At 39.1% G+C, this 17830-nt stretch overlaps 1 protein-coding gene across 1 annotated transcript in view; it reads right to left on the minus strand.

The window, feature by feature from the left end:
• Positions 1–1454: 1454 nt before the first annotated feature.
• Positions 1455–17830, minus strand: part of znf804a (zinc finger protein 804A) — a 96635-nt gene continuing 80259 nt past the window's right edge. The window contains exons 2-4 of the mRNA XM_083536067.1: positions 15773–15916; positions 9721–9851; positions 1455–9530 (exon numbers count right to left, since the gene is read on the minus strand). Coding sequence (XP_083392193.1) covers positions 7112–9530; positions 9721–9851; positions 15773–15916 — 2694 coding nt within the window. The 3' untranslated portion in view covers positions 1455–7111. The remainder of the gene's footprint in view (positions 9531–9720; positions 9852–15772; positions 15917–17830) is intronic.

Raw genomic sequence — 17830 nt, forward strand, 5'->3', positions numbered from 1 at the left:
AATCAGGGATCTGAAAAATGTGTTCCATCACAGTTTAGTAGTGACGACTTTATGAATTTCTTCACTGAAAAAATAGATAACATTAGAAACACAATTGTGGAGGTCCAACATCTGACAGCATCTCCTGAGACAGTGTTACCTTCAACTCCTCAGAGTAAGATCAGGAGCTTTAAGGATTTGGACTGTAGTTAATGTCAACAGTCTGCTACACTGACTCAGGACTACAGTTTGCTCTGATCACTGCCTTATGCCATCACTCTTCAGATGAGTGGGACTTCTGGTTGGTTTTCTTAGTAAAGAAACCTTTTCTTAGAGTTGATCAGTTGCTTTATTGTGCCTCATGTGGTGCTACCTTAGGGAAAAGAATTACACTTTTAATTCCAAAAGAATCAGAACATACATCCATTTAACACTAGCACCGGAATAACTAACATCTTCTGGACTGCACTGTGTGTGTGTGTGTGTGTGTGTGTGTGTGTGTGTACGGTAGCTCTCATCATACCTATATAAAAATGAATTAACTTAATTTACATTTTTTCATTAGGTCACAGTGAAATGTTTTTTCTTCACGAGACTGTGGGCGTTTTTTCAGAACCCAATAGAGGCAGTATGGTGTTACTGAGGTTTCAACCTGATCTTCTGTTCTGTCACCAGAGCAGCTAAACCACCCCTCAGCCCTCAAATAAAACTGTGCGTAACTGTAATACGATTCTGCGTGTAATACATTTCTGCTTCCATATTCTGTGCAACACACATTACACATGAAACAATACATCATTGTATTTATATTAATACAAACTCCATATCCTATTTTATTATAACTTTATATTGTACTATTATTAATTATTATTAAATATATTTAATATAATAAAGTGATCAGACAATGAAATAAGTTATTATTCATATCAGTACAGAAATATTATATTTTTCTCTTCACTTAAAGAAGATTATATATAAATATGTTTCAGTGTATACTGTATGCAGTGATCTGATTGGCTGTAAAAGGCTGTGTGTTTGTAGGACATAAATGCTGTAAATATATTGGTCTATAATGTAAAGATGATGTTGTATCTCTTGGGTCAGCATGACAGAAGTCAGCACAACAGGTGTGTAAGAATTAGAGCCAAGACATGAAGCTCACTCCTGAGCAGCATCAGATTTTCATGTTAAATCAGCAGGACTGTGTGTGTGTGTGTGTGTGTGTGTGTGTGTGTGTGTGTGTGTGTGTGTGTGTGTGTGTGTGTGTGTGTGTGTGTGTGTGTGTGTGTGTGTGTTCCTGTACACGCTGAGTGAGAAACAGTATATCCGCTCCAGAAACCTGCTGGTCTGAGGTGATGACTCACATCGTGTGTGTGTGTGTGTGTGTGTGTGTGTGTGTGTGTCCACAGCTTAGAGGAACTATATTTAAATATAAGCTCTTACTATGGTCTTCAGCACACTACAAGACATACACATTTTCCACGTTTGTGTGTTTTATTAGATATGTCTGAACAGCATTTGTTTGGCAAAGTATCGTAAAAAACATAGTCGCTTTGTCTTATCTAAATATTTCATACACACTTGATACCTTACACAATAAAAACATGAACATATTTACATCTTAATTAAATATTACATGATTTATAAACATCGTTCGTTGATTATATTCAGGGGAAAAACAGAAAATGCTTTGTGTCTATAAATGGAGATTTTTCAGTGCAGTGGGAGAAGAACACAGATAGAACACTAAAACATCATTAAATTAAGTGTCAGCACAAAAACCTCAACTAGATTACAGTTAGAGTTCAGATTTCTCGTGATCACACTCTCTTCACTGAAACGTTTTGAGTTTAGATCATGACTTGTGTTTTATTTCTTCACTCATTAGAAGTTCATAGTCAGCAGGTTTGGACTAATCGATGATAGGACATTATTCTAAAGGCATCATATTTATAGCCATCATTAATAAATCTATACAGTTTAATATGCACATATATTCAATATGCAAAACCAAATACACACAGATACAGAACTTTTAATGTCCATATCAAAGATCAGAATGAAGAGAAAGTGAAATCTGAGACATGGCAGTCGGGATCAGATGAGCTGGATTCAGTTTTTTATGAATTGCTGGTCTCCAGGTGGCATTTTTCACACAGAACCAACTTACCCTGAAACAGGTTGGAAAGCAAACCCATGATTAATGTGAAAGATCAGCAGGCTGATGAAAGAGAAACCCGGGGAATAAAATGAACAGATTGGTGTTAGTTAACACAAATTGAGTGAAGACTGCAAGACTTTAGTTAAGACTGCAATACCGTCTGTCAGATAGTGTTTTCCAGAATCACATGTGACCTCAGCTGAGCAGATACAGGTTGAGGGCTTTTCTGAAATTGGTGGTGCTGAGATTTAAACTCATGACCATCAAATAACAAATCCAACAATGGATTCCAACCACTGAAAACTGCTGAGCTTCCACTTTCAAGCATCGTACCTCAAATAATATTGTTTTTTGACCATGGTGTGTAGAAAAGCATCTGAGATCAACACCAGCTCTTGAGGTAGATGAGCTACATGAGAAGTAAAACATCAGGTTCCATTCCTGTCAGCCAAAACCAAGAAACTGAGGCCATCCTGAGCACAGACTCACACACCAGACAGGTAAAGGATGTAAAAAGACCAGATGAATCTTCTTTTTATTCTGTTTAAACTGAAGCCGTGACTGTGAGAGCCTCAGATTTATGTTCTGGATGAGTGGAACTGGACGTGTTCTTCTGCAGAGAAGTTTGTTTGCTCACCACGATTGTAAAGAGTAATGATTTAAATACTGCATACTTCCTGGCAGCTTTAAACAATCCGTTTCCAAACCAGATGCTTTCACCCACAGATCTCTCAATCAATTTTCTTGTTGTTTTTGAACCAGTGTGTACCAGCAATCATAGTTCACATTTTCTATTCATTCTGATGTTTGATGAGAACTGAAGCTCTTCACTTTTATCTGCATGATTTGTAGCATTGGGCTGCAATCACATAATGTTGGTGATTTGATAACTACATAAATGTGCAGTTCTACAGGTGTTCCTAATAAAGTGGACACGGAGTGATAATGGGTAATTGATAAAAAGGTGCGGTTTAAATTCCTAAAACTGCGGCTGTGACAAACAATGCAGCTGCGCAGCACAGAATAATAATAATGCACTCGTTCTGATATGTATAATATTGTTTCTATAGTAACAGCTGTAGTTTATTTTCCATTATGGTCCTGTCAAAGTTCTAAAGTTCAGAATGAACTTCCACTCACATGTCTCATCACAAGCTGCTAGCAGACTCATGTGCACTTAAAACAACAGCAGTCAGCATTTCTGCGACACTTTTAGACCTGATGATGGGGGTGATGACAGCTCGGGGCCGCCCTCTGATATCCTGACCGCAGCGAGCATTTGATTATCGAGTCAACGCTAGCAATCAAACCGTCAACGTCAAACCTCAAAACAACAGCTTTACTTTAGCAATTTGTTCCATGTTAATAATCTGACTGTGTATAGAAACATCACATTTAGAAAGAAAAAGGAAAACCACAAACTTGCTGATGTAACAAAAAAAAAAAAGATAGATTTGAGTAGAAATCCAAACTGCCCTGTTGTGTTTGAGGAGCACATTGATATGGGTTTAGCAGTGAATATGTACAGGAATCGAGGGCGTGCAGTCATGCTGGAGAGGTGATTTATTTTCTGGCAATAAAAAACGATTTTCAAGCACCACCTTCACTATCTCAGGAAAATGTAATGGATGTCATGTCTTTATTTTAGATTTTGTACAGTTTCTCAGATCTGTTTTTAGTCCCAGCCAGTAATCCACAGAGTCTGGAAAAACTCCTTGTTCCAGTAAGAAAGTCAGTTAAAGATCCTCCAGAGGTTATACCCTTTGGCTCATTGTCTCATCTCATTGTCCATCTGCTCATCATCATCCCTCTATCACTTTTCCTGCATCTATACATTTTCACTCACAAGTACATGATTTGTTCTGGACCATCTGAATATATTTTTACAGTTCTTGCCACCAGAGGGCGCACAAGGCTCAGGAAAGTGAGATACTGAACTCAAAGATGCGGAATTCAAACGATCTTCACGCATCTACTGAAATCTATTTATAGACATGATGGAAAGTGCTTGAAAAACTGAAATGGACATTTTACTGTGTTTGTAATTAAGTGTTAAATATTTGTATCGAAGTGATTGTTTAAGATTTTCAAAAAAACAAAGCACTCCTGACTTTAACATTTTGACCTGTGAGATCTTACTAAAGCCATTAGATCTTTTGAGGAGTCATGTTTGATTTTATACACAAGACATACAATCAAATTCCCATCAACGAGCACCCGTGCCTGTACTGGATCATCTGTCTCATATAAACTGTACATTAGGGTATGATAGCTTTAGTTTTCTATTTCTTTGTTATTGTTATTGTTGATGCCACATTAGTATTTGTTCTTATGGAACATTAAATAACCAGAAACACACAGTACAATGCAAATGTAACTTTTTGTGTGTATGTTGCTTTGTTCTGAATTTCCCTGAAGTGACACAATTCCTGTATTTTTATTATAATGGATTTTTCTGTAAATATGGGAATTCTGATTATGCCTTGAACGAGGGCATCATGTGCTTAAAATCGTGCCCCTGGCCGTCAGGTGTAGGTCCGGCCATGGCCATGACTAGCTTCAAATTCTTTGGATGATTAAGGTTCCAGAAGGAACAGTAATGTCTTCATAATTTTATTGTAAAACATAAAATACTTAATGGAAAAAAACCCTGCATTTCAAACCCTAATAATAATAATCAGTTCTCAATGGGGTTAATGATCGCTTCATGTTGAACACTCACTGACTCACTTCTGTATTAGATCAGAGTTTCTTGTTGAGAAGAATGAGATGCACACTGACGCAGCCAGAACGGAGACGTCAGGGTTCACGTGGACAGTTTGTGAGCGGTTTGCAGTAATGTTGCTGATGTGCACTGTGATTTATTTAATAATTAGTCAGAAGACCTGAGAGACAACAGAACAGAGGGGCGAGAACTTCACACCAACACATATAGTGTAATGAATCTAAAGCTTTATAGGAGACGTTTATGTAAGAATAGAAGTAAAACATTGGAATAATTTCAGTAAAAGCAGTGTGAACTTTGAACTACGCAGATTTCTGCAGTGTATGGTCCTGATATCGTTAAATTGCTGTGTACGGAACTGTGCCATTCTTTCAAAGACAACAATGTTTACGTCCTGTCAAGTAAAGATTAGTGAATAAATACTTCTGCTGCAGAACTTCTAAAGATCTCGGGTGTATGAACGAACATTTTCAAGAATAAAACACAAGTCAATTCCACTAAGATGCTAATGCTACAAGGTATTTAGCATGGCCAGGACACACAAGGAACTTGTTATTATATTGAATTTTTATGTTAAATTCTTTGGGCATCAGCAGGAAATTTAGATTTAAAAATTGTGCATATTTGATTTAATTGGCTGTTTTTTTTATTCGCTTATGATTTCGATATTTAAATAATTAATACATCAAAATAAACACAAATAACAAACATTCTAGCAACTCATAACAAGACAAATCTACCAAAATCACAGTTGTTCAATAACTGGCTTAATCCGAACCTGCTTCATGCTCCATAGTCAGAAATAAAAACCTGGTCTAGTTTATACTGTAAATAGTGCACTTCTATGGAGGGCGTAGGGAAACACAAGGGTCAAGATTTCATAGTAAATGATACCATAAATCACACAAGGAGCCAATTAGCCTACTTTACTTTCTTATACTATTCATGTATTTTCTAGATATTTATATTTATGTGATGAGTTTTTATTATTATGTCTTTATGTACACGTTATTTCAGTACATTGTTTTGTTATTTGAGAATCAGTGCAATGAATTCATTGTGACTTTCGTTTGCAAATGATTGAGTTCAGTATCTGATTCTCCAAAACAAAACATTCCTTTGATGAAGAAATGAGTGTTTGTACACGTTGTGCTTTTTCTGGAATCATGCTGTAGATCTGGAGTTTAAGGTCTGTGCTGGTTGAATGAATATATTGTGCGTCCTGTCAGTTGTTTTATTTTGATCTTTTTAAATGCGTGGTTTTTTTTGTGTATGTGTTTTCTAACACGTACCTGCATGCATTCTTGCTATCCTGTGCTAATGGGGGCCTTGGATTTCAATCTGATAAAAGCACTAGAAATAATTTACATGATCCATAAAACACACAAATGTGATTCTGAGTTAATTCTGAACTAAATATCAAAAGCAGGTTGTAAAGGAAAACTGCACCCTGAAGGATAATGACACTGAAATATCACTGATGTAGATGTTTTGTGATTCTGGGTCTAATCTGATGTGATGTTTGTTGATTTGTTGAGGTTTTTTTGTATTTATTTTGTGAGATGATCTTCAACAGAGATATTACTGTTCACTTTAAGCACAATGTTTCTCTTCTTGCTCACGTTTCATTTTTCAGTGATGTTTAACATCTTATTAATCCAGCAGATTTGTAATGTTGCAGCAAATGCTGGTCAAAGTGCTGCAGGTAGATGAAGACGGAAACTCGGCTCAGCTGGTTAGAGATCTATAAGATGATAAAAGCATTGGTGGTGCTATTAACTGGCAGATGAATGTTGTTTTGCAATCAGCAGGTATTTGAATGGTCTTGCTGGTAATTTATGGAAATAAACCATTGAGTTATTGAATACGTCTTTAATGCTGCTGGAGGACATGATAGTTAGAATAATGAATGTGTAAGTCATTCATGGTGGAGTTTTCCTTTCATTTTTGTGTACAACTAAGAGATCCTGCCCCTCTGATAGGTATGAGCTCATTAAAATTGAAGACTAAAGTCTAAGGAATGTGATGCCGCTTGTCCTGCAGTGTCATGGCTCTGACTACGTCTTTATGGAAAAGAAAAAGCTCTAACATCTGCATCTAGACACAAACACATTTAGTAAAAGAAAAAAAGAAAGGCATAGACACTAGTTTGCTCCCTCCAGTGGTATATTTATGTATATTACTGAGTTTTAAATGTACTTTGTAACATTTTAATACTAAAACTACATAATGAAGTGGTAATAATCTCAGAAGAGCGGCTGAAGGGGGATGACAGTAGTATGATGGGGTAATAAGGGTGGAAAAGGTGCAGGGGGGTGCAGGAGCGGCCGAAAGACCTGAGGTTGAGGTAAAGTGTGGAACGTCACGGCCGTTGTGTGGATAGAGGGCGGAGCCACCATTGAAACCTGGGACGAGGTTATGAAGGGTGTGATCTCAGGGGCAAGGGGAAAGCGGCTAACAGGCACTACCTGGGCAAAAAGGGAAGGCTGAGCAGGCAGGAAGGTTGAGTGATGCTGGAGGACGGTGATAGAACTGGATGGAATGGCCGATGCTAAGTGAACAGGGTGAAGAACTGGGGAGGAGATGGGAAGTGTTGGTCTGAGCTTAGGAGAAAACACCTTCTGGTGCAAGACATGTTTGTGGGTGTGGCTGTGAAGAAGGCCATGCGTTTCCACACCACTGAGTTGAGATGTAAAGCACAGCATCGGGTTGAATGGACCCCGGATCGCGCATTTCGGCATTTCCTCATCCCGGAGTTGAAAGCCTGGCAATGGTGGAGTGTGCTGGCAGGATTTATCATGGCTGACTTTCTCTTTCTCTTTGACTCGAGATGAGATGGGACATTTCTTACACTCATTCGCAGATTCTTGCTCTGTTGCCGAGTCACAATTTCGGACTATAGGAAGCTGATTTGTGTCTTTAGGCTGTAGATCTCGCTCAGTTACAGCCTGAGAATTTATCTCTGAGGAACAGGGAATAGGGTTTTTATCAATAGAAGCTTCACCTGCTGCGTTATCTCCTTTTACAGCGTCACATGGGGCTGTATCCTTTAAATCAGGGATGTTCCATGTTGAATCAATGTCCATCGTTCCCTCGGATTCATTTAAAACAAAAACAGCATGTTCATCAGGAAGAGGTGTGGTTTGATCCATTTTTTGTCTTTTGCATCCATGATTTGGACAAAAAACATCTTCTTCTTCTTTTTCTTCTTCACCTAGCTCCTCAGTTACCCCACACTGTGCCTGATCTGACCATACATTATGCTCTTTGCTCTGGGAATCACTTTTTCGTTTCTTTGGTATAGTTGGGCTGCTGTGATCTGAGGCTGATGTTTCTCGATCAGAAGGAATCATACTGAGACGGTGTGAGTCATTTTGTGTCATCATTGTCTGCTCTAAAGCAGAAACATCTACAATCTCCCCACTGTTATCAAGTACCTTTTCAGCTTCGACTGAGCTTCCTGCTGAGGAAACAATGCTGTTATTCTCTGCCTGATTCTGAGCTGATTGCTTTGACTTCTCTAATGGCTGCTCTCGCTGTGCAGCACAGCCTTTAAATTGGCTTTCAAATCCTTCTTGTTTGTGGAGTTTAGTCCATTTTTTCATGTTTGCACTCTGCTCCAGCTCACTGTGATCCTCCTTCTCCCTCCTACTTCTTCTCTTGTGCCTCTTTTTGTGCTGACTCCTGTAATGGCGTCGCTCTCTGCCTTGCAATTTGTCCTCCGCTCTCTTGCTGCACTGAGCCCAATTTTTCAGATGCTTGTATTTGCTCTGTGCATTGCTGGAATGCAGGTGGCACTTTCGGATCTTTTTTTCCACTTTACATGTGGCCTCCTCTGTGGAAATCTCGCAGGAGACTGAGGACGTTTTGGGGCTTTTTTCAGAAATGAAAGACAATTTGTGGTCATTTTTGTTCTGAAAGTCATCAGAGGACTTCCTGAACTGGGAACCTCTGAAGTCGAAGTGGAGAGGGTTGCATCCGAAGGAGATGGAGGGCTCTGTTTTTGTGAAGTACACCATTTCAGAAGGCCATTGGAAGATAGTTTTACCATCTCGGCCCACAACAGAGATAAAAGGTTGGCTTGGTCTTCTGAGAGAAGTGTTGTCTTTTTCTTGGCTTTGAAATGAATTGACTTCACATGATGTAGGTTGAGGAGCATTGCTTATGGTGCTCTCTTTCTGACCATTATCTTCTTTATTTTCAGGTATATTGCTCTCTTCCAAGTCCAGACTGAGATCCGACCCTCCAGGGACAGCAGTAAAGTGGCTAATTGGTGACACTGATCTGTCCTCTGAGTAAACGAGGAAAGCACACAGATCTGACGGAGGCATTGCATCATTCAGGGCACTTTTGCTGGAACTCTTTTGATGTGTCACCATCTCTGTATTATAATTAATCAGCTTCTTCTCCTCGGTACTCTCACAAAACACTGCAGCTGAAGACTCCAGCTTAAGTGAAGCTCTCTTTGGAAAAGAAAAGGAGAAGGCGATCTTTCGACGAAGAGTTTGTTTCTTCGTTATTCCTCGATATGGCCATGAGATTTGAGATTCCGTCTCCTGTTCTGCAATGTTTTGGTTTTCATCCTTATCCATAAAGCAGGATTTATTTAAACTTTCTACTGCCACAGTGGTGGATTTAAACATCGGGCCACTTCCTGGAGCACTACTACAAGGACAAAAAAGAGTAGAACAGTTATACAGTATGCAGAGAGATACCAAACCCAGGAGTAATGCTCTTTCAATTTTAATGCTATAATCTCCAGAACTGAATCGCATGGGTCAGTGTGTTCTATACTCAACTGTCCTAGAAGGTTAAATATTATTTCATGCAGAAATGAATTATACCTATGACCCACCATTGAACCTCTCTCCGCTGTTCGGCCAATTTGTGTAGCCGCCGGAGCGCTCGTTCCTGCTTCTGCTCATCTTTCCTTAATTTGGAGGCCACATTGCGGGCAAATTCCCTCTGTTTTAGCTCCTTCAGCCTCTGCAAACACATAAAAATAATACAGATTATTATTATTATTATTATTGTGTATTAAAATAGATATATTTTTAATTGTAATAAATGTGTCTGTACATATTTAAGAATAAATTACTCTTTAATAATAAATAAATAACTGCTTAGTTTATGCATGTATTGGGACACCTGACTATTCCTGCTACGTGGTTCTTCTCCAAACTCTTATCTATGGATGCAGTATAGCAAAATTTTGGAAACCCAAAACCTGTTCCAGCATGGCAATGCCACTGTGTACAAACCAGCTCCATGAAGATCTGCTTTACATAGTTTGGAGAGGAAGCTCTTGTGTGGTCTGCTATAGAGCTCCAACTTAACTACACCATTTCATTGGGATGAATGTGAGCTCTGACCGCATCTCAGGCCTCCTCACCTCACTTACAATTACAACCATATACAGCAGATGCAGTACACAGTGAAATAAAACAGTTTGGACCCTGGTGCTACAGAAGCACAACACAGAGTTTAGGACTAAAGTTGTGCTAGCCTCATAAGGTGCATTGTGTAGATTCTGTATGTATTATGTGTGTTATACAGTACAATGTGCAAAATAGAGAACTGTAAACAAAGAGTGTACTAGTGAACAAATACACTTCTGTATAGGAGCAGTTGATGGCAGAAATATTAACTCCATGATAGAGAATACAGAAAGGCTGGTGAGGGAACGGGTGTTTAAAGCTTCTAAAATGTAAGAACAGGAATTTGATGTTGTGTAAGAAAAGAAAAACTCACTCATTGGCTCAGAGTCGCATAAAAAGCGGATATAACATAAATAAGTTAAGTGTATTTATGTTGTAAAATTCTGCCCTACAATGTGTGATGTGAAACTCTAAAATGACCGAAAGAGAATGAGATGATGGAATAAAGTTGAGAAGATAATGTTCTAGGAGGTGTTTTATTTTCTTTAGAATTTCTGGGGTTGCAATCAGTGTGGCCCCGGATTTGTTATTGCTGAGCCTCAGGAAGTTACAGCCATTGAGTTCACAATATGAGTCAGTCAGAGTGGGAGGACACTGTGTATGTGTGTTGGTGTGTGTGTGTGTGTGTGTGTGTGTGTGTGTGTGTGTGTGTGTGTGTGTGTGTGTGTGTGTGTGTGTGTCATCAGCATGGCAGTGAAACAGCAGGCCATGTGTTTGATCATATTGCCAAGGGCATGCGTGTATTTAATGAATAACAATGGGCCGAGTACTGAGCCTTGAGGAACACAATGAGAGACATAACAGAAAATCTTTTCTTAACCTCTGAATTCAACAGATAAATAGATTGCGGGTAAGATGGTACACTGAAGTCGGTGCAGGTGTGTGTCATGACTAATAATTTTCGCTGCTCATTTTTGTTTCATTTGTTCATATTCAGTCTGACAAAAAAGGTGTCAGTGTTTGAACACACTTGAGTAGAATGTATACTGTGGTCACTGCTGGTGTAGAGTTGCTAGTGTTGTTTTTTTTGTTAGAGGGATTAAAGACTGCCAAGCATATAGTGGCGTATGTTTTGTTCTTTTCTTTACTTCTCTCCATGTTCTCTTTCCAAGCACCGTTAGCCTTTCATGCTGCACAGCACCACTTGAATTGCAAGATGTTTTGTCAGTTTGTTTTTTGGGGTAAGTCTAGCTGTCAGTCAGCCAGCATGAGCAATACCTCCTATCTGCTTCACTCAATGCTACTACTTTCTCTGTGCAGAACATGAGGATTTTTTTCTCCTTTTTTCCTACAGCTCTAAAACTGTAATCACTAACCTCACCGTAGTGTGTTCAGCTGTTTATCCATCCATCATAAATATCACTGTATTGTAGATTTTTGTAAATGTGTATTTGCAGATTTCTTCTCATGCAGAACATTTTTACTGCTGATGGTTATATATCAAACATCTCTTTCATTCTGCAAATGCATTAGTACGTTTGAGTTTTTTTCTGAGGTCATGTTATCCGTTTTTTTGTTTGTTTGTGTCTTGTCTGCACACCATAATGATGCTAGTTGTTTACCCTGTTGTGTTCACCAGTACTGTGTTTAATCTTTCGATACTGCTAACTCTTTGTTACCCAGTGGTGCACATTCTCAAAGTTCAGCACATTTTCACCTGGACCCTTGCCTGGTTTTTTTCTTTTTTTTGTAATTTGTGGAGATTTATTGGTATTTGTGTCTTGAGGGTCTGAACCTATTTTTTGACACTTAGTACAAACTTTACCATTCTAATTCATTTGAGTGTTAAATGTATAGCACTTTTATCAGTGCACATTGTCCCAAAGCATCACTGGGATATGTGAATAAAGAATGTATTTATTATCATTAAAATGATTCAGTATAAACACTTTCTATTTCTTTCTTTCTATTGGTTTATTCCTAATAAACAAAGCCTGTGGCAACACTATCAAGAAAAACATGGGATGAAGCAGACAAGAAGAAGGGAATCCATCTTCATCTGGGTGACACGGTATGTCCATTCTTTACAGGTCCATCAGTGTTGAGGGTATCAACTGTTCATCTGAGTTACTGTAGCTTATCTGTCAGCTCCGTCATTTTTTATTGACCTTCTCATCTACAAGATGTTTCTGTCTACAGAACAACCACTCGACTGATTTTTTTTTATTGCATAATTCTGTGAATGTTGTATGTTAAAATCCCAGAAGATCAGAAGTTCTTGAAACACTTAAAAGCACCAAGAACATGTCACTGTCAGAACTACTGAGATAATTTTCTCTGAAAGCGTAGAGGATTAAGGGCCTTGCTCAAGGGCCAAAAGAGTGGCAGCATGAAGATAGTTGAGATTGAATCCACACTCTTACGATCAGTAATCCAGAGCATTTAGCACTAAGCTAAAAGCTCCCCAGTTCTCCTGAGTTCTCTTGCCAGATGTGAACATCCCAATGCAAACTCACATACAAATGTTTAACTACTTTATCTGTAAAAGCTCCTTTGAGAAAATGCTTATTGTTAAAAATGCTCTACAAATAAAAATGAATTGAAAAGATTTTCCTCAGTGCTAATAGTTGATGTGAACATTACTCACTGCTCCTGGACTGCATGTGGGGAAGTTATTAAGCTGCACTGCTGCAACACAGTTGCTGATTAGATCACGAGAATAAGTTAATGTTCCTAATAAAGTGCCTGGTGAGTGTGTATTCCTGGACTTTCAAAAAAATATTATGATCTTTTGAATCAGTTTCCCAGTGGAGAAGTTGGGTGTGAATGTTCAACAGGTGTTCATGGGTCCTGCCTTTAATCTCTACCTTTAAGCCTGTCAGAAGAAACCTCCAGGAAAATCCTCTTCTTTTATAAGAGAAGATGATTAGAGACAAAGGTGAATCACAGTGTTCAGTAAAGCTCCAGCCTGAGGCTGACAGGATGGCCTTCACTGCAAAGTTCACTCCAGAGGCTGCCAAGGTGGCCTCCTCAGCCGAGCTCCAGCCGAAGGCTGACAGAGTGCAAATCTGACAGATGTGCTACATCCTGTCCTGGTTTTTTTTGGTCATGTTTTTGTTCGGTTTTATGTCATATCTTCACCCATGTCTGGTCATTGGTTGTTTCCTTGCGTCTCTTCTGCTCCTGTCGTGATGTCATCATTTTATATTTATATATTATTATCATTTTAGTTTCCGAGTCCTTGTTCTTGTTGTACTCGGGTTTGAACTCTGTTGTTCACCAGACTTGTGTCTGTTATTGTTCCACAGGTTTGTCTGCCTGCTCCTTTAATAAATCAGATTTTTATTTGCATTGCATCCATCAGATTGCATTACATGATTACATTCTTCAGTTACATTCCTAATAACTGTGACCGGCTTTGGTTTGTTTTATTGTTCAGAAAAATGTTTTCTAGACATAATAATTATCTTGCATGGATGACAGATAATCATCTCTACTGTAAAATAGAATGCATCCGGCTTTCCAGACCTGAATGACTTGACTATAAGAAGAGACACGTCAAACACCCAGAAGACATTAGAGAACATGCTGTTTATGATTTCTCACAGAAGATGGGAATGAACAGTATTATGTAGATATCTTGCATTCCATTGGTTAGATTTTGCTTGTATTTTGCATGTTATATAAACACAACTCTTTATAATACCCACTAATCACCTTTAAAGATCCGTGTTTGTGAAATCCCAAAATTGTCGAAACTTTCATTTAATTCTATTACAATTAATTCTATTTTATTATCATATATAATTATAATAGTGAATAGTCCTGCGTTTAAACAGATCAAACACCCACAAATACTTTACACTATCTCACATTTATATCATCCTCTCACACACACACACACACACACACACACACACACACACACACACACACACACACACACACACACACACACACGTGCAGTTTTGGCAGTAAGACAAGTCACCATGAGTGTGTGAGCAGGTTTTATCAGTGTGGTGTATTAAGATAGTAACAGTTCAGGATAAAAATAGCATGTGATGTTCAGTATTCAGTTCTGTGTCACTCTGTTCTGTGCTTCAGCTTCACTGTAACCTTTTCCATTTGAGAAAGCGACAGTGATTGTATTCACTCTGGCGAGGGCACATGGGTAAAGGAGAAGTGAACATCAGGTCAGATATAATTTAGTGATGTTAAAGGGTATGTTCACACTGAGTGTGGATAGATCTCACCCTTCCCCCTTCCCCCTTCACCCTTATCCACTTTAATGCTTTCCTATCTCTCTCTCTCTCTCTCTCTCTCTCTCTCTCTCTCTCTCTCTCTCTCTCTCTCTCTCCCCCCCCTCTCTCTGTCTCTCTCTCTGCTCTCCTCCTGCAAAAAGACTGTTCTTCACTGTCTACCATAAATAAATAAATAAATAAATAAATATATATACTACACACACATACTATTAATTTAGAATATGATAATAAGTAATAGGTTAATAATAAGTGTTAATAATTTAGTTTAATGAATAAACAAACTGGAAAGTTGCATCGATTTAAAAACAGCATAAATTCTTCTAGGTTCACTTGTACTTCAATTACAAATCAAATGTTTTACTTCACAGCATTTATAATGAAATAATGACTTCATGTTTAAATATTTCTGCTACCTGAACCTGAAGCGTTGATGTATATCGGTGGTTCTGAGGCTGTTCATTCTAATAAACGTATCCTCTGCAGTAGAGGTAGCTCTTGGTCCTCACGAGTGTCAGTCTCATTGAAGAGTTTAATGGTTTGGAGACTGCACTTGGTGATACATTTAACGTTCTTGAGCTGTTTGGGATCGGCTGAGCTATATTTCTTAAAGTAATAATGGAGCGTTATAAACTCAGTGTTTCTTGCTATAATATGGATCTGTTCAGTATTTGTAGTAGCACTAAAAGGGATATTGAGTCTGTACTCACACTTTCCTCTGCACAAGATGCTCTAAAGCACATTAAGAAGGTAAGAAATGTCACAAATGAACTGTTGATAAGACACACCTGTGACCTGAAACCCCATTCCAGGTGACGAGCTCGTGATTTTGATGAGGGAATGAGTAGGAGTCAAAGCTACATGGAACGACTTCCGACAATCGAAGATATAAAATATATTTTGGGTTCTTTAACACATTTGTGTTTACAGTGGCTGGGGCTCCTATATGTATATATTTAAAAAACATTTTATTTAAAATAAGAATTGAAATATTAAACAGAATTTTAATGGTTATGTTGTGAAAATAACTTTTTGACATATATGTTAAAAAAAAGTATAATGAAACAGCAGAACATTCATACTCCTAACATCTGAGGAAGATTTCTAAAGTATAAATAATAATAAAATTCAGCCGAGTACAGATCAGAGAGGAGGAATGTCAGAGGAGCAGAGTGTGTAGGAGGACTGAGGAGATGGTTCATGGTGTGTAGGTGTGTCAACAATCAGTGAGAATCTTTCGGAATCAGCGATTCAGATTGTGATGTGTTACCTGTTTGTGCGCATGGTCATACGAGTTAATGTGATTGTCAAACTCCTGATGTTTGTAGTATTGTTTATCACACAGCTGGCAGTAGAAATTTGCCTTCAGGTCCTCCAGAGCTTTAGCCAACGTTTTCTCCTTTTCCGCATAATCCTGAAACACACATGCACACACACACACACACACACACACACACACACACACACACACACATTTAATGTAACATTCAAGCCCCACAATACACCTGGTATAAATCTTTAGAAACATTCTATTCTTTATCAGCATTGATTATGATGCTGTTTAATATTATTCGACTAGATATTCTGTTGTGACGTTTTCTGGGATTATTTTTGTTGTAATGTTATTGCATCATGACTGCTGAGATTGTAGCTTGAGTTAATTAGACACTTAAAAAGATGAAACTTTATATCTGATTGTCCGGTTTTCCTCAAGTTACTTTATGACTGGAAAATGGTAGTTACTAAAAACACCACTAGACACCACAGAACACCCCAATACACCCACCCGTCTCTATAACTCCCCACAGCACCCCCACACCTCTCCTCAACTCCCCACAACACCCCCACAACTACCTACAATACCCCACAACTGCCCTTAACTCCCTACAACTACCCAACACCCCACAACTCCCTATAACTACCCAGCACCCCCACAACTCCCTACAAATACCCAGCACTCCCACAAACCCCTATAACTACCCAGCACCCCCACAACTCCCTACAAATACCCAGCACTCCCACAAACCCCTATAACTACCCAGCACCCCCACAACTCCCTACAAATACCCAGCACTCCCACAAACCCCTATAACTACCCAGCACCCCCACAACTCCCTACAAATACCCAGCACTCCCGCAAACCCCTATAACTACTCAGCACCCCCACAACTCCCCTCAACTCCCCACAACTCCCTATAACTCCCTATAACACCCTATAGCACCCACAACTCCCTATAACACCCTATAGCACCCACAACTCTCTATAACACCCTATAGCACCCACAACTCTCTATAACACCCTATAGCACCCATAACTCCCTATAACTCCCTATAACACCCTATAGCACCCACAACTCTCTATAACACCCTATAGCACCCATAACTCTCTATAACACCCTATAGCACCCACAACTCTCTATAACACCCTATAGCACCCATAACTCTCTATAACACCCTATAGCACCCACAACTCTCTATAACACCCTATAGCACCCACAACTCTCTATAACACCCTATAGCACCCACAACTCTCTATAACACCCTATAGCACCCACAACTCCCTATAACACCCTATAGCACCCACAACTCTCTATAACACCCTATAGCACCCATAACTCCCTATAACTCCCTATAACACCCTATAGCACCCACAACTCTCTATAACACCCTATAGCACCCATAACTCCCTATAACTCCCTATAACACCCTATAGCACCCACAACTCTCTATAACACCCTATAGCACCCATAACTCCCTATAACTCCCTATAACACCCTATAGCACCCACAACTCTCTATAACACCCTATAGCACCCATAACTCCCTATAACTCCCTATAACACCCTATAGCACCCACAACTCTCTATAACACCCTATAGCACCCATAACTCCCTATAACTCCCTATAACACCCTATAGCACCCACAACTCTCTATAACACCCTATAGCACCCATAACTCCCTATAACTCCCTATAACACCCTATAGCACCCACAACTCTCTATAACACCCTATAGCACCCATAACTCCCTATAACTCCCTATAACACCCTATAGCACCCACAACTCTCTATAACACCCTATAGCACCCATAACTCCCTATAACTCCCTATAACACCCTATAGCACCCACAACTCTCTATAACACCCTATAGCACCCATAACTCTCTATAACTCCCTATAACTCCCCATCACTCTCCACAGCAGCCCACAATACCATATCTGCTTTGAGAGCAGGCTGACCCTGCCACTGTTCTTTGGTTCTCCTTCCTGAACCACTTTTGGTGGGTACTAACCCCTGCATACTAGAGATGGTCTGATTTTGACAATTTG

Source organism: Silurus aristotelis (assembly GCF_946808225.1).
Source record: "Silurus aristotelis genome assembly, chromosome: 3".
In the NCBI taxonomy this organism is placed as follows: domain Eukaryota; kingdom Metazoa; phylum Chordata; class Actinopteri; order Siluriformes; family Siluridae; genus Silurus; species Silurus aristotelis.